Below are 25,093 nucleotides of genomic sequence, written 5' to 3' on the forward strand. Positions count from 1 at the left end.
GTTCACTTTATCAACCCCAGTCCCCAATTGATTCGGAAAATCGACGCTCTACTGTATATATATATATATATACACTATTAAAAATTGAAATTAATAACTAGCATTAATCATTCACAAGATACTAATCAGGTGATTCTACTTGTCTGAATAGAATCAATATTTATTTTTTTGTTTGAATTTATAGAGAAAGACTACAAATATTCTGATTACTAGACTATATAAATACAGTACATTAATTATATCAATAGATTAATAACATTATGTATTCAAAAAGCAATAAAAAATTATATTTGCATAAGAAATTATTTATATTTTCATAAAAATAGTAATCTATATTAGTAATTTAAACCTCAAATAGCAATTTTTTTAATATAAAATTTTTGAATAGAAATGTATTCATTTAGAATTTTTACTCTCAGTTTTTACTAAATTATGAAGACATTATGATCTAAAATTGTTAAACAATTATTAACTACAATCATTAATCATTATACACTTATTTACATAAAAATTAATTAAAATATATAATTACCATCACATAACATTGTAATTGCTTCTTGTCTTCCTTTTCTTTCAAAAATATCCCATATACGAATAGTGTTATCTAAAGAACCACTTATCATAATAGATTGATTTGGACTAAAAGATAGTGAACTGATTGGTGCTTCATGACTTGCCAAAATCTGAAATTGAGTTAGAAATTAATTTACAGTTAAATATATTAAATATACCAAAACCTAAAATCATACATTTATATGTACTACTTATATGTAGAAAATTCAAAGAATGCATTTACACATTTAACAAACTGGTAATAAGTTGATAAAAAGTATGCCCTAAATTAAAAATAAAATTTCCAAATCTCTGAACAGAAACTGAAGAACCTAATCATTTTTATATAGATGTTTTAATAAAGCTCATTTAACCTTGAATTTTTTTTTATAATTTCCTATTATTCATAATAGGATTAATATTTATTAATTGCAAAAAAAAAATAAGATAAACTTTAAACTAACTTGGCTTCATGTACAATTCAAAGCCATTTTATAACAACAGTAAATAAGAAAAATAACTAATAACAGTAATAAATGTACTTACATCTAATAAATGACCATTCTTTACAGACCATACAAAAATTTCAAATGAATCTTTTGAACCAGCACATATTATTTCACCAAGTGGATCTACAGCAAGACACACAAATTGATTTGATTTGGGGGACGTACATGTTCGAAAATTACGATACCTAAGATTAAAAAAATGCTATTTTAAAATATTATTTAATGTCAAAAATCTGTAATTATGGAAAGTATGTTAGATAATCAGACATGCAATTTTAACCCAAAAAATATCAAGTATTTTGATATCAATAAAATGTTCTGAAGTTTCTCAGAAAAAATTAATTGTAGTATTCCATGCTACAATTAGTTTGCTTTCCAAAAAAATAATTTTCTCCTTTTTCTGGAACTAATTAAGTATGCATGAAAAAGCATGATTAAGTAATAGTGTTGCAATGAATAGTATATTCGGCCTCAGGCCGAATAGCCAAATTATCAGCTCGATTAACACACGTACGAAAATTGGCGCGCAAACCTCATTATGGCAAGGACCCCGCTCTCTGTTGGCCCGCTGTCACTACGCTTCGCCAATTGCGTTAATTATTGACAGTTGTAGCAGACAGACAAGAGCGCCATGGCAGTATGCGATAAATGATGATATCAAATGTGAATAACAACAAAATGACCTACATGTGTAAATAACAGAAAAAGAACAGAGAAGGACCGCGAAGTGAAAATGTGAAAATAAATACGAAATTCAGTAGATAACATAATCGAACAAGTCGAAGCAGCTTATTGGTGCGAAATTCGCGGCCATCAATGCCAAACAATTGTTGACATAGACTTTGGAAAGCTAAATGCTTTAATGAAAGTCACTTAGCATGCATGGGCGAAACCCTGGGACCGTTCGGGCTATCAAGCTGTCTCGAATCTGTGAAATCATAATTGTGACATATACTGATGTCCTATCTGTCTCTTTTCTCTGTTATCACCAGGCTACGAGTCATGTAATTATAAAATGGAAAAACTACGACGGAAAAGTGACAAATCAAAAGTATCGTGAGCACTTAAAAAGGATAGGCAGGGTCAGACCCTCAGATGTGCGACGATTCTCGAACGAATAGGTGTGTACGTGTGCTGATCTTTGTAATTATAAATTGTGAATACATGTGACTAATATTATTTTCTTTTTTATTTTGTGCATGTTATAAGTTATAAATAAATATAAACAAACAAGACTAACCCGATAACATTAAATCTAAATACCAAAATGATTAATTTACTGTGTATTTGTTATTTCTTACTCCTGTTTTTAGGTATTCGGTATTTGGCCGAATAGTGATTAAATATTTGGTATTCGGCCAAATAGCGAAAAATAGGCCGAATACCGAATAGTAACCGAATATTCGTTACATCACTATTAAGTAATCATGTAAAACATGTACAAAATTCAACAATATTTTTAAATGTACAGTTGACCTATCAGTTTATTAAATACATCAAAATCATTCATTAATCTAAAAATGTTTTCAGCCTTTATTAGGCTATCATCAGTTACTGATACATTTGAATCTCAAAATGAAACAAGATGGAATGTTCTATTTTGTTTCATTTTAAACAGTTGACAAAGACTGCATTTCTAGATTAATGAATTGTTTCAGTATCTTTAATAAGCAGATGGGATGAGTTCACTTTATATTTAATACGAACCATTTTTACTTTCAAAAGATAAGCCTAACATTATAACTATTTTATTCCAAGGGTATTCTTCCTTTTCTAAAAATTTTAATTTTTAATTATTTTTAAAATTAATTATAAATACTTTATCTTAAAACCGTTTTTCATGAATTTTGATGGCAAACTTCTATAAAAATTATTTCTAATCTCCATAAATATAAAATTATTTCATCAACAAAACTAACATCTGTACTAAGAGTTAAAATAATTATTGTGAAGAGCAATTTCAGAATATTTTTGTTTCTTCTATTGAAAAATCAGAGTATTTATCCAAAAAAACTACTGATATAAAACTCAAAGAGTAAAGCCTAGTTAAGAACTACTGATATAAAACTCAAAGAGTAAAGCCTAGTTCTCACTGGCGTAACAATGTGAATAATGTCACTTCAGCATAGAAGCAACACTCAGCATACTGCTTTCACCATGTAAAAAGTAGAACACTCATCAACTTCAACATTGACATCAAACATTGCTTCTATGTTGGAAATGACAACATCTGTGTTGTTATATCAACATTTTTTCGTGTTTTACACTAGTGAGAACTAGCCTTAACTTTGAAAAAGCTATAACTATTTTCTGTAGATTTATTTTTAAAAATGACCTGTTTTGTCCAACTTGATTCTACTATAATATGTTGCAATCTGAATGATATAATTTAGGTAATTTCAATTAATTTCTCAAATTAAAATAAACCTTTAAAAAATTATCACTAATGGTTAATTATAAATTATGATAAATAATTATAAGTGCTTACATAAATTACCTGTGCAAATCAAATAATCTCACTGTTCCATCCAGTGAAGCTGATACTATTGTTGTACTTTTATTTGTGAATGTAATACCTGTGATTCCACTTGTATGTTCAGTAAAAGTTACAAAACAAAATCCACTTGACACATTCCAAACTTTAATCTAAAAAATAGGGATTAGTGTTAAAATATATTAAATAATAAATAACTTTTTATTATAAAAATATAATTTAGTTATCTATAGCATTCTAAATTATAAATGTACTTTATTTATTTTCTTCAGTTCATTGTTAATGGTACATCTTTCTTTTTCTTTCTTAATTCTAAATAATTACATTAATTTATTTCTAAACAAGAGTATTAGGACATACACATTCATATAATATATTCTATTTAGATATTAATATATTTGTTGACTATTGAATAATTATTACAATAATTAATTAATATATATATATAAATGCAGCTTTTTTTTGTCATAGAATGCAATGGAATGTCGTTCCACCACCTTTTTTCGATATATTTTAAGTTTTAAGAGAATTTTTGAAAATTTGATGTTTGGTCCATATTGAATCNGCGGGACGTATTCCACTGGGATCCTGTTTGAGGTGGACCAGAATGTGAGCTATTGACCCTGCTCTAGAGTGGACTGAATGTTCATAAAAGCAAAGGGACAAAGACCCTCTGACAATTTTTTGAGGTCTCTCAACCAAGTTTGAAGACAGCACGAGTTTCCTTGAAAGATGTGCATGATTATGTCTAGACTCAGATAGCAGCCATCCGATCGTTAGGACCAGCATCCAGATTCTACAGATGCTCCTGCCAAAGTAGTCCATCTCCAAGTAAAGGAAACCGTGCTCAAAGAAAGACCATAAGGAACTTTTGGACAAACCCTGACATGTTTTAACTAAAAAACAGAGAAAGGAACAATCATTCAATCAGGCGATCAGGAACTGATCAAACGGCCAATCCTTGTGTATGTCACAACTAATATTTGGAAACACTAGCGTGATATAAATCGGTTATCTATCATCATAAGTTCAGAAAATTTATAGTACAAATATTTTCTGTATTTTGGTTTAATAAAGCATTAAAATAGGTACCTAATTATTATTTTTTTACACATATTACATATTTTATTTTAGAATTTATTATTAGTTCATTTAATTGGGGCATCTGCTTAACTGGGCCAAAATGAATTAATCCCAACATGTCCCAATTAAGCAGAATTGACTGTATTGATAAAAACTAAAAAAAATTTAGAAATTCTTAAATGCAAAAGGAAGGTTCATTAACAATATTAAAACTATTTCAATAATTAAACAAACTAATAATTATTTTTGACATGGATAATGATAATTTTCCATCTTCTCCACCTGTAGCTATATACTGACCATTTGGTGAATAAGATAAACAATTCAAATTATTAAAGTGATTTTGCTGTTTTAGAACAAAAGATTCACTTTGCCATTCCCATATAACAAGCTGACCCAAATCACTACATCCTATTGCTAACCAATCACCTGTACAATTGAAAGCAAGAGAAGAAATAGCTTGGTCTGATACACTATAGAAAAATAATAATAAACTTTCTTTATAAACAAAAACAATTTGAACTTAAAAATTAAATTAATAAGAGAAAATATGTTTATTAAATAAAATTTTGAATACAAAATTTTTTTAAAAGTAAAAATAACTAATATCATAAGTTTTTTAATAAAATAAATATCTTAACAAAGTAATTGAAACAAGCAAATATTTCTCATTTTTGTGATACTGAAAGCATTATCAAACATTTATATTCTAGAAATTTTGCCATATATCCATTTCTTCTTAAATCTACTACTTGTTTTAAAAAAATAACAAAAATAAGTAGTGTTATTTCTTAAGTACAAAAAAAAAGCTTCTAATTCATCTATTGAAATTCTGTCTGCTATTATCAAAACCGAAGGGGTTTTGTAGGAACTCATCAGTTTCTACTGCACTCTGGATCTGTGTTTGCTATTCACTACTACTTATATCTACTATTAAGATAAATAATGAATATCCTTTGAACAATGTAATCAAGATAAACTGTTGATTGGATAAAATAAAAAAAATTATAAATAAGTATTCATAATGATTCAAAAAATGTATTTAATACAAAATATGTCTAGATTACTTAACAATGATTTTTCTGGTTCTTTAAAACTCATTGTTAAGTAAGCTGTCATACTTATGTCACTTAATATCATAGAGTGAGATTACATTCATTCCTACTCTGTAATTCTTTTTTCTTATGGATTCCTATAAATAACAAAAAGGTAATGACATAACATCGAAAAGATCAATTAAAGCAGTTTTACCTTAAAAAGGAAAAACTGCTTTAATTGATTTTTCCTTTTTTTACCTAACTGGTTGCTAATCATGATAGATTTTAAATTGTAGTAAATGTCTTCAAACTTATCACCCCTTAAAACTCATTAACAACCCAAGGAGCAATATCACTCAGGTTGAGAAATGCTGTTTACATTCTTTGTCCTTCCTTGCATGTGATTATCTTAATTTATTTCTTTCCTGTTTTTCAGATGTCTTATCTGCACCTTTGTCTACCACCAATATGTACTATTGATATTATTTTCATTAATTTATCAATTTTCTTCTTATCAAAGAGTACATGACTAGTTAATGCAATCATCTTCCAACAAATCATTCATCTTTCTTGCCACAAAAGAGCTAACTTTTCTGATTTACTTTAGTGGAATGGAATTATCTCTCATCTTAGTAACTTTATTTGAATATTTCTGTACTGGCTGTTTCATTTACTTAATATAATCATTGTTAGAAGATATACAGATTGTTTCTCTCTTAGAGGAAATAGTAATAGTAATACAGTTGATTCTGTTTAATTGGGCCACTGGTTAATTGGGGCAGCTGCTTTATAGGGCCAAATCTCAAAGAACAAAACCAAAACCAAACTAATTAATTAATTAATACATAATTTAAATGCTTAATTGGAACAGTAGCAGAAAAAGAATTTAGTAACTTTTGATATATCTTCTGTAAACATGTCAACACTAAATACACTATTGTCATGTAGGCCTAACAATTGGCAGAGACAAAACAATTTTCTTTCTCTCAGGTGGTTTGGTTTTTCTGGAGGGGGTCAACATAGCGGGACGTATTCCANTTTCAAGAAGAATGAAGCTGCCCACAGAAAATCCAACTACTAAAATATGAGATTTTTTATGATAAGCAGCAGATGTAAGTGTCACATAACCAGTAGCCTTTAAGTTGTCTTTCAAATTATATCTAAAATAATAAGTAAAGAAATCACAGAATGAGAATTTATAAAAATTTATACACTAAAAAATTAGTTAAAATTACAACTAATTACTATATAAAGTATCTGTTCTTGTCACTTATGTAATAGATTTTTATTTATTTGCAACAACAAATTTTTATGAAGAGATAATGGAACATGGACAAACTTAAAAAAAAAAAATTGAATAAATTTTCAGAATTTCATTGCATTTCATTTATGTTTGAATTTCAAAATCATACTAAAATGTGCTTTATTCATAAATAACTAATAATTCTTATCACAATTCTTACAACTTAATTTAAATAGTTTTTGCTCTTCATAAATCTTTCTTTTATTAAATTTCATAATAAATTGATAAATTCAACAGTATTCTATAAACTGTAGATCATAGCAAATTATTTTAGTGGTACCTTATACTTTAAACATTCCAGAGTTTGAATGCTAAATTTTAAAAGAGAGAAATTCAAATTTCAAGATTTAAAGTTCAAATGATGCTTCTATATTCAAACAGTGCATACAGTAAAAATTGTGTTGATTGTGTAAATACTGTCTGTTGTGTGTCCAAGTTATCTCTTGCTCTTGCTTTGAAAGCATCACTTGTATTATGCTCATGTGTTTTCAGTCTCTTCTCACTTTATTTTTGATATGTTTGGTTATATACAGTATAATAAACCCTACCTATTAACCATGGCATCCAAAAAGAGTTGTGGAAGAAATGAAATCTAAGAAGATTGCAGTATTGATAATTGAGGCATGAAAGTAGTACATGTGTGGTGGATCTGGCAGCCATGTTTAAGATGCTGAAGTCAACAGTATGCTCCATTCTTAAAAATAAGGAAGCAATAAAAACAGCAAATGTGGCTAAAGGTGTAAAACATTGATCTCCAGGAGATCACATATTAAGGAAATGAAAAAATTCCTCCTAGTGTAAATAAGTGAGAAGTAATTGGATAGTAATATCATCTCTGAGAAGATTATTTGTGAGAAAGTCAAGCATGCTGCATAGTGACCTCAAGAAATGAAATATCACCACTCCTCACTAAGGTACAGTAAATGCAATTTTCATTTTATTATACAGTATTTACATATTTTATTTATTGTTTTCGTGATTTGATTTATTATTTAGGGCATTTAATTGTGTTATTTTTTCCTTAAATTATGCGTATTTGTTGCTTAAGTTTATGTCAAAACGGGTATTATTCAGGGTCTGGAAACAGATTAAAAGTCAAAGTAATACAGCGGAACCTTGCTTAATGAGCAAAACAAATTGTAAAAAATGACTTGCATAATGAGTGACGAGGAGAGGGGATGTCCTGAATTATGCACATGCTCCATCAGTCTGTGCTTAGCACCTGTTCTTCTAGTATCTTAGTGTCGCTTGTGATCACACATTTTACATATAAACATCAACCACCATAGTCCGTTATATAATAAACAGGCCAAACATTATGACAAATTCCAAATTAAATTTAGAAATGTCTAAATTAAAAATTAATTATTTACAATTATTAAATTTAATACGAGATGGCAGCATAACTGCCTTCTCGTATTAACAACTGACCTCTAGTCAAATTAATTAATTTCTAATATTTAATTATAGCCTTTACATAGCCAGGAAATTGGCCTATTTATCAAACATATTATCTATGATTTTTTTCATTTTCTGCAAATCGAATTCTCATTCCAGGTAGTTCATTCCATGCTAGAAAAAGAGATGATGATGATTCACACTTCTTAACAATGTATATTGCATATTTTTCTTTGAATAAATGTTATACATAAAATATTTGAGTATTTTTTCAGAATGGAATCATTATCGTATTTTACATTAATTTATATGGGAAAAATTATTTCATTTAATGACTGTTTTGCATTATGAGTAAGATTCTGGAACAAATTATGCTCTTTAAGCAAGGTTCCACTGTATTTACAAAATGCTATTAGTATTTACTATTCAATTATACTAGCACTATAACGGCTTTTCCTTTTTCAGTAGACTTATTACACCATAAGTATGATACACCATAAGATGGTATAATAAGTCTAGCAAAAAAGGAAAAGCCATTATAGTGCTAGTATAATTGAACACAAGACTAGACAAGAAGCATATTGCAGAAAGTATTTTGCTGATTGAATCCTAATCAGATAGTGATGAGCAAAACATAACTCAAATAATATTAAGGATCAAGTGATAAATGTTATATTATTTAAAATGGTTTTAATTGTCATAAGCCTGCTCTATATTTCATCAAAATATATCAAGAAAGATAGCTAACATTTTTCTGTTCCCCAGTTTGGAATCAATTCAACTTTCAAAAGGAAGGAAAGGAAGGAAAATAAATTTTGTTTTCAAAAGATTTTGTGAAATTTATAATATTAAAGTCAAATAGTTTCCTATGTGATTTTTTCAAAAATTAACTCTTTGTAGTAAATATTAATTTATCTAAAAGGAGAGTTTTTCTTAGCTGTTTCAGAAAAAACAATTTCAAAATTTCCTAAAGATGTATCAAAAATATCTTTTTTAAGTTGTGTTCAATTTTAAATGTGCTATAATCTTGTTTTTTGCTATTCCTTACTCCTGAAATTTTTCGGAAAGCAGAAATTTTCTGAATGATATAAATACAATAACATACGTATTTAACTGCAATTCAAACTATTTATATTTAATAATACATGAAAAATCTAGGTAATTATCAAATACGAAAATTTTGATAGATGTTTTTATTTTATTTCTATTGTAACAGCAATAAAGATCAATAAAAAATCTATTAATTAATAGAAAATAAATAAAAGAAATTCTTTTGTATACAATGCAGCTTTATTTGAATAAAAAACCGATATAGAGTACATAAAATATTTGATAACCAAAAAACAAATATTTTCCTCCTATTCTGTATAATTAAATATAATTTACCTTGCAAGACGTTTATAATATACTTTCTCAGACGATTCCATTGATTCATCTTGCTTTTCTGAATGTTCTAAAAAAAAATATATATATATGAAATCAAATCATTTTGATTAATACTAATTAATATTTTCATTCCTTAAGCCTCATCTAATCCAAACTTAAATAATTTCTTTTATTGTATAAAATAATAAAAGTGCAAATTTAATTATAATACATATATAAAATTATTGTATTCCCTCAATTCTAAGATGTCATCAATTAATTTTGAGATGTATCATAACTTTAAATTTTAAAATTTGATTTTTTTTATGAAGAGAAAAATTTAAATTATCAATTTTATTACGTTTTATTAAATAACAAGTAAAAACAATACAAATGCCATGAAATAGGTAATTTTTGGTAGCTCTATTTCCATTCTCTTCCATACAATAACTAAATTCTGTTCAAAAATTAAGCATAATCATCCAATTCATAGATAGGAGTCCAGGTACAGTCTACAAAATGATTGTTATTGGATAGGAGTCTGAAATGAGTAAGAAAGTGATACAGTCCCATGAATATAATGGAAAGATCAGTTTAGAGGTAGTGGTATCATGGTTTGGGACATTATGCCTGACTGAATCTGTGTTTTTGTGAGGCATGCCATTACTGCAAGGTATGCAGATGAGGCTTTGAAACCTATGAGAGACTTTTTCAAGATGCTGTGGCATAGATTTCATTTATATGAACAATAATGCCTACAATTGACAAGAGTGTTCTTGCCAATGACTTTCTTGACAATAAAGACATTCATCACAAGGGATGGCCAGTGAGAACTCCAGACCTAAATCCCACAGAACAGAAATACTCTAGGGAGACAAGTTGCATCCTACCAGCCTCAATCAAGAACACTCCAGAAGCTTCAAGTATGAGCTTTTCTCTTGTTACCAGATAAGCTCATTTGAAGTAACTTGATTGTTTAACAGTATAACCAAAAATGTCTATTAGAGGTTCAAAATATATCATAACATATCTTGCAGTTATCAATATTTTGGATTATGGATGTAAGACATTGATTCTAGAGTACAATTTTACTTCAGTACAAATTTGTAAAAAAAACTTTATCTTGGAATTGAGGAAATATAGTATACTAATATGTATTTATATGGTAAAATATTTAACTAAAAAATTATTTTATATTATAAATGTTATAAAGTCTATTGAAAGATTCAATTATTAATATACAACAAACCATGGATACTGTTGTCAGAATTATAAAGTCTCAAAACATACAAGTAAAAATATTTTTGTTTTATAAGCGCAATGTAGCGTAATAACAATCACTTGGCACTATTCATTTCTTTATTTCAATTTTCGTTGAATGTCACCATCTCTCTTTTCAATCATTAATGTTTTACTCAATTTTCCTTCTAAATCTGAAAGAATCTGAATACAATTGGTTCCATCAGATGTTGCAATAGTCAAGTTTTTATTATGAAAAATAACAGAAAATTTTTTAGTTAATCCAATTCTAGAATAACCAATAAATTTGGTAAAATCCCATATTATGAGTGTTCCATCAGTTGCTGAGGACAGAATTTTAGATCCATAATTGCCAAGTGATCATTATTACGCTACATTGCACTTATAAAACAAATATAAAAAATACGGCACAGTTTCAAAATAGGGCAGAAGAATTAAAATATAATGATAAAAACCTCTCATTTTAATTAGGATTTCAGTTCATTCAATCATTGTATTCTGACAGGTAGGCATTATTTAAGCTGTTTTTTTGTGCTATCAACATACAATTGTTACCATTAACATTAACCACTGCTTTAAACGTTATTTGGTTTAAATCACTATTTGTTTGCAGTATAACAATTTAAATTGCTGACATTCCTTCTTTAATTATACATTGGATAAATTATTATTAAATAATAACAATAATTGCAATTAATAAATATTTGAGTTATACATTTCATAACTGTTTAGTACATATTTTTAATGTCAGAGACAATAAAACAATTTCCATTAATAGTATTATTCTAATTCATTTTATCTTGCTTAATGTTTATCAGTCAGTTATCATCAACAGTAGAGATCTCAAAGAGTTTGCAATAAGCATATACTACTGTGTCTGTATGTGTGTATAGAGGTACACTATATATATATAAATTAATAACAAAAATTAATTTAATGAAGAAGTTACCATCATTATCTGTTTCTAATTCTTCTATCTCCTGTATTTTTTCTTCTTTTTTATTTGGTATAAGACCATCTAAATCAATGCTACATTCCCAAACACAGAGTTGATCATTCCGACTTAGAGTATATAACTTGTACAAATAAAGGAAAAAAATTTTAAGATGGGCTATTTTTATACACATATATTGAGCTATTTGCAATGATCTTGCTTATTTAAAAATTACATTAAAAAGTTTTCATGTAATTTTTAAATCAGTTTCTGTTACCTTTAATTTTTTAAATTTCAAATTCTGTTGTAAACTTTAAAAATTTTTTTAAAGTTGAACAGTTACTTTTAGAATTTGATTTAAAATGTTTTGTTTATTAAAAAAAACATTTTGGTGTACATTTTTAAATGTTTATCTGAAAATGAGACATTTTGATCTCAAAAACATTTTATCACTAGACAGTTATCATGTTTTAGCAAATTTTTGGTTTTGTTTATAGAAAACCAAAAATATGCTAAAACATCTTCAGCAATGCTAAAAGGAAGATTATATCAAGAACAAACAATGCCATATGGTTGGTGGGATTGCAAAGGTCTTTATTAAAAAACTGTTCCAATCCAATAAACTATTGCAAGTAATAGATATAGTGTTCAATTAAATAACTTACAATTAGTAATTGCTGTAAAAATTGCCTAGCACTAGTAAATAGGAAAAGAATTTTCTATTAAGATACTCCAAATTCAATAAAAACTTGAAAAAATTAAAGGATTTCAAGTGAGAATTTCTAAACATACTGTTATATTCTTCGAATCTTAGATTACCTCTATCACCTTTTATTTTTTACAGAACTTGAGGTAGAAAAATTTGACTATTTTAAAAATCTGTAAAATTACATTCAATATTCTTTTAATTCTAAGTCAGCAGTTGCCAACCAAAGTTGACCATCAATGGTCCACAAGAAAATGTTGGTGGTCTGAGGAGAAATTTGGACATTGATCAACTCAAAGTTACATGAAGTATTATAAAAGAAATGCAAAATGCTTGGTTGCTTATTCTTACTCATTAAGTGGATTTTTATTTGAGTCCAAAACCAAACACATGAAATGACTGTTATCAATAAATAATGTTGTAAGTGCAATTGTCATTCTTGTGTAAAAGAGCCAAGAATTCATAAACTTATTTCAAACAAGCAGCAAAAAACTTTACACTAATTTGTTATAATTAAACGAGTGAATTTCATATTAATAAAGTAAAATGTAACTTTTATGATGATTATTCTATAGATGTTTGTATTGTTTAAAAAAATTCATGACAATGGTCTGCTGGAAAGGTACTCTGTGAGTTTTTTAAATATCTGAGTTTAGTGGTCTGTGAGGTCAGAAAAGTTGGTGACTACTGTTCTAAGTCATTTGAATTTCATCACATGCAGTTACTTCACTGATGAGTTATAAACCAAACTTTTAATATAACTTTTATAACAATAATAGTGAAAATATTAAGAAAACACACCTGCAACCTTTTTCTATGTAAGGGTCGCATTTCAAAACTTTTGAACTGATGCGGGCCACATACAACAGAAAAGAGAAAAAAATGCTGATAAATCACAATTATTTATTCTTGTATAATTATAAATTAGCATAGATATACTTAATTTAGCTTCTGGAACTGATGTAAACATAATATATCAAAAATATTTGGTTAAATATTAGTCACTCCTAGTTTTAAAGTAGTTTTGATTTGAGTCTGTTAGCTGGTTTCTTGTTTTAATTTTTACTAAATTCATTGTGGGAAAAAGTATTCACATACATAAGTTGTAGAAAATAACATTTGAATTTTTGCTGCATACTTCCTTTAGCTGGGAAATTGATATATGTATTCATATTTTATGCCACTCGAGCTGAAAAAATATTAATGTGGGCTATGGGTTGCCCATCCCTGATCTAAGAGAATATCCTATTCATAAATTATTGCTTCTTGTTTCCACTTACTTTTTTAAATAACTATTTCAATTGAGATTATTAAAAATAATTTAAATATATTCATAAATAAAGTAAAAATATTTTTTATAATTACAATAAACTTTTACATTCATAAAACAAATAAAATAAAATTATATGAACATTAAATTATATTTTAAATAATTAAAAGGATACATCTAATGAATTTTCTTCAAAGAAACAACTTATTACAGTATCTTTATGACTTCCTAATGTATACACAGATAAATTAGAAAATTTATTTACTGCATAAATTTTGGTTGTCAAATCTTTGCTGCCAACAGCAAGAACTCTGAAAATATTTTAAATACAAGTAATATTAATATAATATTTTTAATATGGTTAAAAAGCTTTAAAAGTATTGCAAAATCATAAAAATTCTATAATAATTATATAATTCACTTTGAGTCAACTGAAGATTGTTCAAAGTGAATGAAAAAAATTTTTAAAATAAAGAATATTTGTTTGGTAACCTTAATAAGCAATATATAATTAATTTTCCTAGAAAATACAGTAAAATAAAAGAGTAATCTATATATATTCATGCCTATCTGTTTGTTTGACTATCATGTGAGAATAGCTGAACCAATTTATATGAAACTTTGTACATATACAGGAAGGACATTGGTTTTGGAAATGGAAAGTAGCTTTCAATTTTATAAGCTTAAATATAATAATAATAATTATTATTACAGTTGTCCCTTGATAATCCGACAGGTATGGGACCAAAGGTGTGTCAGATTACCAAAAGTGTCCGGATTACCGAAAATAATTACATATTTTGCATTGTTTTGCTAGCAGTAACTTACAATATTCTCTACTCCAACTGTTCGAACAGAACTGCTCACATAAAACACACAAAATGTGTGTCATCATGTAAGAATTGGATGGGGAGATTCACATCGCAACATGCTTCTGTGCAAGCAGACACGTAACGGGGATGGGTACCTTGACGGGAGGTGCATCGGACTACTGAGCATGTCGGATTAAAAAACGTCGGACTATAGACAGACAACTGTATTATTATTTGCTAGAGTAAATAGTTCTTGTCAGATTACATTAGATCTTTTCTATGAATAGGAAGTTTTGCCTAAAGACTAGTGTATGTGAAGTAAACCATAAAATTTGAATACAACAGGCTAATGCCATGATCATTAACAGGCAAAAGTAGACATTAGCTAGTCAAATAAAATTTAACTGGTCAGCCAGTTATTTGAATAAATCACATGAAATACTGAATTTATGATCATTGCTATTTTTCTCTCTATCAGACTGTCAGCAAGTCCTTAGAATTTATTTTGAGGTAAAATTGTTTTTGTAAAAAGAATATGTACTGTACTACAAAGTACAGTACATATTCTTTTTCCTTATACACATTTTTATGTGTGTATTTTTTTATGAGCACGTTAACTTTATGTAATATCATTTTCCTGATCAAAGATGCCCAGTCCAAATTATTGGAAAATCATTGTTACTTGAATTTCATCTTTAATTTATAAACCTACAAATAAAATTCTATTTTAATTTTATTTTGTATCTAATAAAGACTTACTCTATTTGCAAGTAATTTAGAAAACAAATCCACTCAGTTTATTTAAAATTTTTTCCTAACAAAAAATAATTATGTTAATCAATTACTAAATTATCCAATGTCATAAAATTACATAATATTTTTCTTTTCAAACATTTTTAATAGTAATGCTATTATTATGTTTCAATAAAATCAACATAATTTACTTAAATAACAAAATAATGAATTTTTAACGTAAAAGTAATTTTACTAATAAAAATTAATAATTAGCTTACCAATAACTTCATTTACTAATATTTTTACATATAATTTTAAAATTATTTGTGACATCCAAGAGGGAAAAGGAGAATAATTAGAAATAATAATAATTAAATAAATTAAGAACTATTTTTTTTTTGATGTAGAACTCTGAGATCAAAAGGTCAAATGGGGAAAGGACGACAAAACCTGAACACATCCTATTTTGTCTGATTTTGAAACCGATAACACCGATCAGATGATCATACAAAGTAACAATTATTACTAAAGTTGCAAGACAAACTCTGACCTTAGTCACCTCCAGCAATTAATTCAGTTTGTTTGACAGCTGTTATCAAATTTGTGTGGTAGAATGAGTAATCATACCAGATAGAAAGAGGTAATAAATTTGTCAAACATTCTATTTCTGACAATTAACATAAACAACACCCGGACACAAATCGAACTTATAACGGGTTACATCATACATAGAATTAGTCAGCTCTCCCAAAAATAGGTATAAAGAGGACTTGGACATGGTCCTCAGGGCAGACATCAACTGTGGACATAAACTGGGGACACCAGACCCATACTACCATTCTGTCCATTGCCACCCTTGCTGTCCCGCCATAATCGCTTTCTCTCTGCCAAAATGATCCTGACCTGAATGAAAAGATGACTACTGGTCAACTCCGCCGATCCAGGAGTGTTTCACCAACATCCTATACAATGAGATCAGGAACCACCAGTCTATGAGGTATCTTATATGTAAAATTGTAAACTTTCTCTCTCTATTCTTTAGTTAAGCAGTTCTTTAGCTATAAATAGCAGTAACACGTCCTTTGTATCTAACCTTAGAAAATCTTATGCATTAGGCTTAGTGTATATTAAATGCGTTATGTTTAACCCGTGTCATCCTTGAGTTTGGCCAACACCTTGTCACAACCTTGCTAACCCTCCCCACCCGATTTTTCAAACCCTCCTAACTTGACAATGAGAGCGGGTTCGTAAAACCCGCTCTCATTGTCAAGTTAGGAGGGTTTGATTAAGTGGTCATCAGGGATCACCCCGAGCCCCCGGCTGTTCACATATTATTAAGTGCTATATATTTTTCTAGTTTTCAATAAAAGTTAAATCTTGTTACACATTTTGTCATCTAGCTTTCTTAATTTTTTAAACATAAATTTCAAAGTAATTTTGTATAATCCACTATTTTATATTCAGTAAAGATAAATTTATTAAGTTCATCTATTAGTATTCATTTAAACTTTCATAAAATATTTTTTAATGCAGTTCCATTTTACAAACATTACTGATGAAAGTTATATGTATATTATATGTTTAAATAAATAAAAACAGTCCACTTAGGATTTCAAATAGAAAAGCATTTAATAAATTCTATAAATGTAAATGTATAATTCAACAAATAAGAGGTTTAATGTTATACAAGTTTTAAACATGAAATTTTAAGTTATATTGCAGAACTGAAATGATATAATTTACTCAGTATTAATTACTGAGTAAATTATATCATTTATTCATAAAATAATATAAATTTACTTAATGTAAATTTCTACTTTTTTAATGCACATTTAACAAACAATTGAAAAAAGATTCATTTGAAGTAAGAAAGTTATGCATAAAAATTATTATACAATTATAATATAATTAATTATTATTATATAACATTATTTAACATAGTGATTATGCAATTAAACAGAAAGAGCATTTCTAACTTAATATATAGAAGATAGAGTGGTAATATGAAACCCTTCAGTACGTACATAAAGAACAATTTACTTCACTCTAGTAGTGACAGCTAGAGCTTGTTTATTAGGTCACCCAAGACTAAGGGTCATAGAAAGGCTGGAGTTCCTAATTTTGTAATGGTGGTTGAGAAAGAAGCATTTTTGTCCTTTGTATATTTTGTATATAAAACCATGTTTGTTTTTAATTGGTCATGATTAAGAGATAACTTTTAGAACCAAACACTTTACCTATATGTTGTCATCTAACATCTTCATGTGTTTGAACATATTTGGTCCTGTTTATTTTGTTGTAGGCTTTAGTGTTTTTCAAAATGGCAATGCTTGTAATATGGAATCTTACAGTGCTGGTATTATTGGCCTGGCATTCATACTATGTAAAATGGCTTACCAATGGTAAAGCTCTCTGAGCGTAATCATATGGGCAAGAGTTCCACTGATATTTCCTGCACCGATTAGAGATATTTTTTTTTCTTTGTACTGTCATTTTCTATTATGGTAACATATGGCATCCAGATCCTTCATCCCTATAAAGACTAGCTTGCAGAGAAAATATGTTGTATATGTGACTTTTGCAGTTGAAAGAAAAATCAAAATTAATATTCTCTGTCCAATTTTTTAAACATTATAGTCTACTAAAAAACAAAGTATCAGATAGGTTTAAGTTTACTGTAATAACTTTTTAATATGAAATGCTGAATAAGTATTTATATGTTTGTTTAAATTTCCTATACTTCAAAAAAGAACGTAGTCTATATTGCCAGTATCTTGTGATTCATGACTGAATTGAATTTTTTCAATTTAGGAATGAGTAGCCAATAAAACAGAACACCTAAGCATACCAGAAATTAAAAAAATGAATTTATAGTTTGTAACAGATTGCTCAAAAACAAAGTGGGGTTCCACTTCTCCTTTGAGCAATCTGTTACAAACAATAAATTCAATTTTTTAATTTCTGGTATGCTTAGGTGTTCTGTTTTAAATAAAAAAAATATATATATATTTTATTTATTAGAAATAAGCATGCACAAAATCATTATTTTCAAAACTTTAATATTAGAAAAAAAATTTATCAATATTGTAAAGATATATTCAAAACATATTTTGCTTACTGTGAATCTGATGACCAATCTAAACACATTGTATCATCACAAGATGCAGAAAATACTCTATCTAAAATAAATGGATTATATTCTTTTGTGTTGGAAGTTGGAATTTTATATACAAATACAATATTTTCCTTTGTAACAGCAATATACCTATAAAAATATAAAATTAATAAAATTAAAAAACTAAGGTTAAACACAAATTTTATAATGTATTCAAATAATTATTGCTAATTTAAGAAAGTTTCAATAAAACTTTTTAAAATTAACAATCAAAATTTATAAATTAAATTCACAAAAAATTACTGGGATTCTGTCCTGACCACCTTCAGGTGTTCCCATATTTTGCATCACTTTCTATATTGTTGTTTCAATTTATAATAATTTTCTAATATAATTACCTATTCATTAAATGATTATAAATAATAAGAAAAATTTTAATAAAGACTAATCAATGATAACACAAAACAAAACAGTGTAATTTTTTTAATAATGTGAACCAAATTCATAATAAACAACTTTAAAAATAAGATATGGCACTTTGTTTAATTAATTAATTTATTTATTACATTAAATTTGGCGATGTCTCATGGCCAATATTTGCCACCCCCATTACAACAATCCCAATTAGTTAAAAAAACAATATGCAGTAAAACCAAACTGAAAAAACAATGATAGAATCCAAAAAAATAATAAAACAAATATTTAAAAAATTATTTGGAGTAAAGTATCTTTTTACAAATGGTTTTAATTAAATGCATAAACATTTTGGCATTCTATAAGACATTAAGGATGGTATATGGTATAAAATATTTTTAATTTCAAATTTTTCTGGTAATATACTTGATATCCATTTTCAAACAACTACTTTGTTTTTTTTTTTTTTAATATGACATTTATTTTTACTCAAATACTTCAAGCCAGTGTATCAACGAGTAAGCAAGTTAGTGATGCTAAGGTAGCTTTATATCATCAGATATTTTCAGCATTGGATAATCTGTTTTTTAACAATTATTATGGATAAAACATTATCTTCAACTTTATAAAATAATTTTACTAAAATAAAAATTTAACATTTATTCTTAAAATAGCTAATCTTCAAAAAGCCAACTTTGGTCCAAATTTTATACAAGAAGTCCAAGGAGCCATTTGCATACAAGATAACAACTTTCTGCAACATGGTTTGAAGAACTACTATTTCCTGCCAATAATAAAGCTTTGGATAAAATGTTACTAATTAAGATTTCATCAAGTGTAGTTTTTAACACTTTGTAAAGGTTGTTTATATGACATGTTTTTCAGTTTCACTTGGAAATTATTTGTGTAGTGGAACCTGGTTAACTCAAACTGGGATAACTCAAAGCCATTTTCTTTTCCCAAATATATAGCATAGGGATTTACATGTTAAATCAAACTGATTAACTTGAATGGAGTTTTGATACAGTATTTTCATAAACTCTCTGAAATTTTAATTTAAGTAAAATAATTAACATTTATCAAATAAATTACAGTAGAGTGTCATTTATCCAAAAGAATTCCAGTCGGCAAATTTAAATTTTCGCTAGTGCTGTGGCGCTGCAATCTTTGGCTATATCTTGGGCTACTCCAATATTTTTTTTGTTGATGTGTGTGTTTTAGCTGGCAGCACTGGCACTTTTGTGTGGTGTTTTTCTGAGGACTGTGTGTCGTGCTGAAGCGAACACTTTTGATACTAGATTAACTTCTAAAGTATAATTTTTTTGTTTTTATATATTTCAATATATATATTTTGTTTGTAAAAAATAAAGAAATAATTTTTAACGATACAATAGCCATGATTATTATTTTAAAAAGTTTACATTAGGCTTAACATCGACGAAAATTCAATGTGAAGCGACACGCAATGGAGAAAAATTTCAACATGGGATAGGTTAATATATTTTTTCATACAAAATCGGTTATCTGAACAACCCCAGTCCCCAATTGATTCGGATAAACGACGCTCTACTATAATAATAAATTTTCAATAAAGTGCAGGAACTAAGTATGACTAAATTAAACATTGTGTCAAGGTGATGGCGGGTGGGGTGGTAACTTCCAGACAGCATGTGTGACCTAGATACTATAACTGCCATTCAAACATGCTTTTTATTTTGAATGTTTTATTTGATTATTAATGGATTTCTCCAACTAGATCAGTGGTCACCAACCTTTCTGACTTAACGAACCACTAAACTCACAATTTTGAATCCCACAGACCACTATGATAGGTTTTTTTTTAAAATGATACAAATGTCTATAGAATAATAATCATAAAAGTTCCATTTTACTTTATTAATATGAAATTCACTTGTTTAATTATAAAAAATTAATATGAAGTTTGTTGCTGCTTGTTTGAAATAAGTTTATGGATTATTGGCTCTTTTCATTAAGGATGACAATTGCACCGACATTATTTATTGATTCATTGATAACAGTCATTTCATGTTCGGTTCTAGATTTGAATAAAAAATTCCCAATAAGTAAGAAGCATTTTGTATTTCTTCCACAATACTTTACATAATCTTGAGTTGATCAATGTCCAAATTTCTCCACTAACCAACAAAATTTTCTCACAGTGGCCCATGTACTGCCAGTGGTGACCACTGAACTAGCTGATATATTTTTAAAAAATGGCTTTCTGATAAAGTAATTTAAAAACAAAAAAAAAAAAGATTATAGTCTGATTCTGGGTAAACATTTTTAAAAATAACAATTGTAAAGAGTGGTATGTATGTGATAAAAAATATAAAACAGATCAATTGTAGCCTGCAAACTATTGCAATTTAAAAAATCCTTACTAAACTCTCAGGAGTGAATGGATCAACCATTCAGGAAAGCATTTCTCAGTAGCTTATTAACCATTTGGTTAAGTGTTTTTGAGTTTCTGAACACCAAGAGGTTTACATTAACATAACAATTCTATGTAATAAGACCATGGAAATATCATATGGATAGTTTATTATGGTTCACCAATAAACCAATGTACAAAATCTTGATTTTTAGCTGAATGTTCATAACTCAAAACATTTTAACTCAAAGTCTGAATTTTTTCTCCACAACTGATTCAAGTTAACCAGGTTTCACTGTATACAATCTTATTTATTTTTTGTTGTCATTAATCTATTTATTTTTATTTATTTATTTGTTTGGTGTATGGTATTTGTAAGCATTTTGTATATGATAAACAGCATATGCAAATCTAAATATCAGTAATCATAATTAAGAATTAATGTTATACTTACATCATTTTAAAAAAGCTGTTTTAAGAACTAATTATAGTACTTACAAGGAGAAGTTCAGATGTTTGGGTCACCAATTTGAACAAAATTTGGTAAGTTTGTATCCCTAAACATAAACAGATCCTTGATCAAGTAATAGGGCCCATTTCTCAGGTTTTTCTGAAAAATGGACCTCTGAAAATTGAATGTTTAGCTTATAAGTCTGGAAGTTTCATATCTCCTTGGAATGGCAATAGCTGACTGGACACTAGACACTAGAACTACACAATTTAGGTTTGAATCTTTGCAATTTTAGTTTCTTTTTATGTATAACATATTTTATTATTTTACCACATCATTACCATTATTATTATTACTACTACTATTACTCTTCATGTTTAAAGCTTATAAAACAAGAGATTAAAAAATTATGACGACATTTCCTGTTTAGCAAAAATGAAGTCTATAGATTTATCTCTTAAGTCATTAAATAATATTTATTTCTTCATATTTATTTTCACATATTTTTTCTTGTGGTTACATACTACATCACCACAAGCAAGTAAGTTTCAGACATTACTGCACATGAATGAAAAAGACAACTCTGATATGAAAATAGGGTAGCATAGTCACAGCATTTTTTTTAATTGTTAATGCTATGGACAATTTCTTTATGCACTCATTTTTGTTAGACTTCAAATATAAAAATACGTCCATATCTGAAAGTAAATATGAAAAAATAAAATTTTATTTAATGACACAAAAGAGTTGAATCTACAGAAACTTCTTTTGTGCTAAGCAAGGAATGACATCATGATTTTTTAATCTCCTGTTTTATAACCTTTAAACATAAGGAATAAAGGTATTAATAATAATGCTAATGACATTGTAAAATAATAAAATAATTATGTTTTACATACAAAAGACACACACACAAAAAAAAATAATAATAATAAAATTGTAAAGTTTTGAACATACACCATGTGGCTCCAGTGCCTAACATCTTAACCACTTGCTATTCTGAGGAGATATGAAACTTCCAAAGACTAATAAGCTAAAACATTCAATTTTCAGAAGTCTGTTTTTCAGAAATGCTTAAGAAGTGGACCTATTATTTAGACAAGAATCTGTTTGTGTTTAGGGCTATGTGTTCACCAAATTTTGTTCAAATTGGAGACCTGAATGTCTGACCCTCTCGTTAGAGTAATAGTGAAATGAATAAATAGTAAAACAGAAAATTCAAATTTAATTTATGATAGTTACTGTAACAGTAACTATCATAAATTAAAATTAATTGAAAATGTCATACCTGCCATTAGGACTAAATTGCACATCTTTTACTGGTCTCTTAAAATGGTGTCGATAAAATAATATTTTTCTTGTTAAATTAAATAGATATCCTTCACCAACTGAAATTTATAAAATATTTATAAATATAAAAACAAATTAAAATATAGAGAGAAATCCACTTATTGTAATCACTTTAGGACTTGCCTGTACTGATTCTAATGACTGATTGATAACATTAAGTAAGTGATAACTGAAATTAATGGAAATTCTGATTTTATTAACTCAAACATTAAAAAACATAAAAGCAGTTATAATATATATCTCAAGTATTTATTAAGTATAATCATTGTTATTAATTGACAGTAATTCATCAGGTATATAATTGAAGTAAGGTATGCCAACATTTAAATTACTGTACTGCAACTGTACAGAGTTAAGTCCACACATTATTTTTAATTTCTGGGTTTTCTTTTTGTCATCTTTTTTATTGTTTTTACTTGAGTTTACCTTTATCTTAGGAAATATTTGGAAAAGTGACCTGTTTCACCACAACTGTAACATTGAATGGAAGGCCATGAAAACTGTTGAGTGGACTTACTAATTTTGAGGATTGTGGACTGGGAGCAGCCACCATAACTGGACATCAATCTATCGTCTAGCATCAAAATTTGTACTTCTTAGCAATTTGTATAATTTGTTTAAGGAATAACAGTGACATATTTCCAGATATTCTTGTAACAGTAGAGGCATATGGGTAGTGAAGTAGCTAATACATGGGTTGTTCAAAAAGTTCCCGAACTTTTTGAATAGTGTGTCTCCAGCTGGTTATTTTTTAACCCACTTGGAGGCACTGCGTCCACAGAAATCTTCCAAGTAACATGTTTCAACCCATTTGTTGATATCTTGTTTTGGTGATTAGTTACAGCTGTTTATGTGACGTGGTGTTCATGAGGTTCGGCAAAAAATTGGATCTGCTGAAATGAGCTTTTTGAAGGAGCAGTACTGTTCTGTGAAATTCTGTGTGAAACTCGGGAAATCCTTCATGGAAACTTTTGAGTTGATTACCACAGCTTATGGTGAGAATGCTATAAAATGTACCACATGTTATGAGTGGTTTATCTTGTTCAAAAAGGGATGGAAATCAGTGGAAGATGAAGAGCCTTTCAGATGACCATCAACGTCAACTGATGACCCCTGCATCAAGAAAGTGAACAATCTCATTTGTGCAAATCGATGTTTGACTGTCAGGGAACTTGCAGAAGTGTGTGGCATCTCAATTGGTTCATGCTATGAAATCCTGCATGAAAAATTGAGGCTGCATTGAGTTGCCACCAAATTTGTGCCTTGCCTGATGACAGCAGACCAGAAACAACATAGAATTCAAGTCTGTCAGGAACTGTTTGATCGAGCTGAAGAGAACAAAACATTCTTGTCCAGATCATAACAGGTGATGAGTCATGGGTTTATGGATATGACATTGAAACAAAAGTGTAATCTTCAAAATGGGTGGGTGAAACATCCCCCACACCAAAAAAGCTCGACAAGTTTGCTCAAATGTTAAGGTGATGTTGATTGTTTTTTTTCGATACAAAGGGGATTGTGCATCACGAATACCTACCTACAGGCCAGACAGTCAACACAGAGTACTACCTGGAGTTGTGAAATGCCTAAGAAACAGAATCAAGCGAAAACGACCTGAACTTTGGAGGAGTGGCAAGTGGTTTTTTCACCATGACAACATGTTGGCTCATTTGTCCCTCAGAACTCGTTAGTTTTTGGCCAAAAACAAGACCGCTGTGATTCCCCACCCACCCTACTCACCTGACCTGGCCCCATGTGACTTTTTCCTGTTTCCCAAACTAAAAAGCAAGCTCAAAGGAAAAAGATTTGCCACCATTCCAGAGATAGGGAAAAAAAACCACAAAGGAGCTTATGAGCATTCTGGAAAAAGTGTTCCAGGACTGTTTCAAAAAGTGGAAACACCATTGGGATAA

At 28.3% G+C, this 25,093-nt stretch overlaps 1 protein-coding gene across 1 annotated transcript in view; it reads right to left on the reverse strand.

Annotated features, from left to right (window-relative positions):
• Positions 1–25,093, reverse strand: part of LOC111617825 (periodic tryptophan protein 2 homolog) — a 57,341-nt gene that overhangs the window by 29,279 nt on the left and 2,969 nt on the right. The window contains exons 3-12 of the mRNA XM_023359136.1: positions 23,119–23,218; positions 18,577–18,723; positions 14,087–14,222; positions 11,951–12,077; positions 9,763–9,829; positions 6,631–6,835; positions 4,906–5,158; positions 3,559–3,709; positions 1,099–1,246; positions 533–683 (exon numbers count right to left, since the gene is read on the reverse strand). Of these exons, the coding sequence (XP_023214904.1) occupies positions 533–683; positions 1,099–1,246; positions 3,559–3,709; positions 4,906–5,158; positions 6,631–6,835; positions 9,763–9,829; positions 11,951–12,077; positions 14,087–14,222; positions 18,577–18,723; positions 23,119–23,218 (1,485 nt within the window). The remainder of the gene's footprint in view (positions 1–532; positions 684–1,098; positions 1,247–3,558; positions 3,710–4,905; positions 5,159–6,630; positions 6,836–9,762; positions 9,830–11,950; positions 12,078–14,086; positions 14,223–18,576; positions 18,724–23,118; positions 23,219–25,093) is intronic.

Source organism: Centruroides sculpturatus, unplaced genomic scaffold (genome assembly GCF_000671375.1).
Source record: "Centruroides sculpturatus isolate CEXI.00-Female unplaced genomic scaffold, Cexi_2.0 scaffold104, whole genome shotgun sequence".
In the NCBI taxonomy this organism is placed as follows: Eukaryota; Metazoa; Arthropoda; class Arachnida; order Scorpiones; family Buthidae; genus Centruroides; species Centruroides sculpturatus.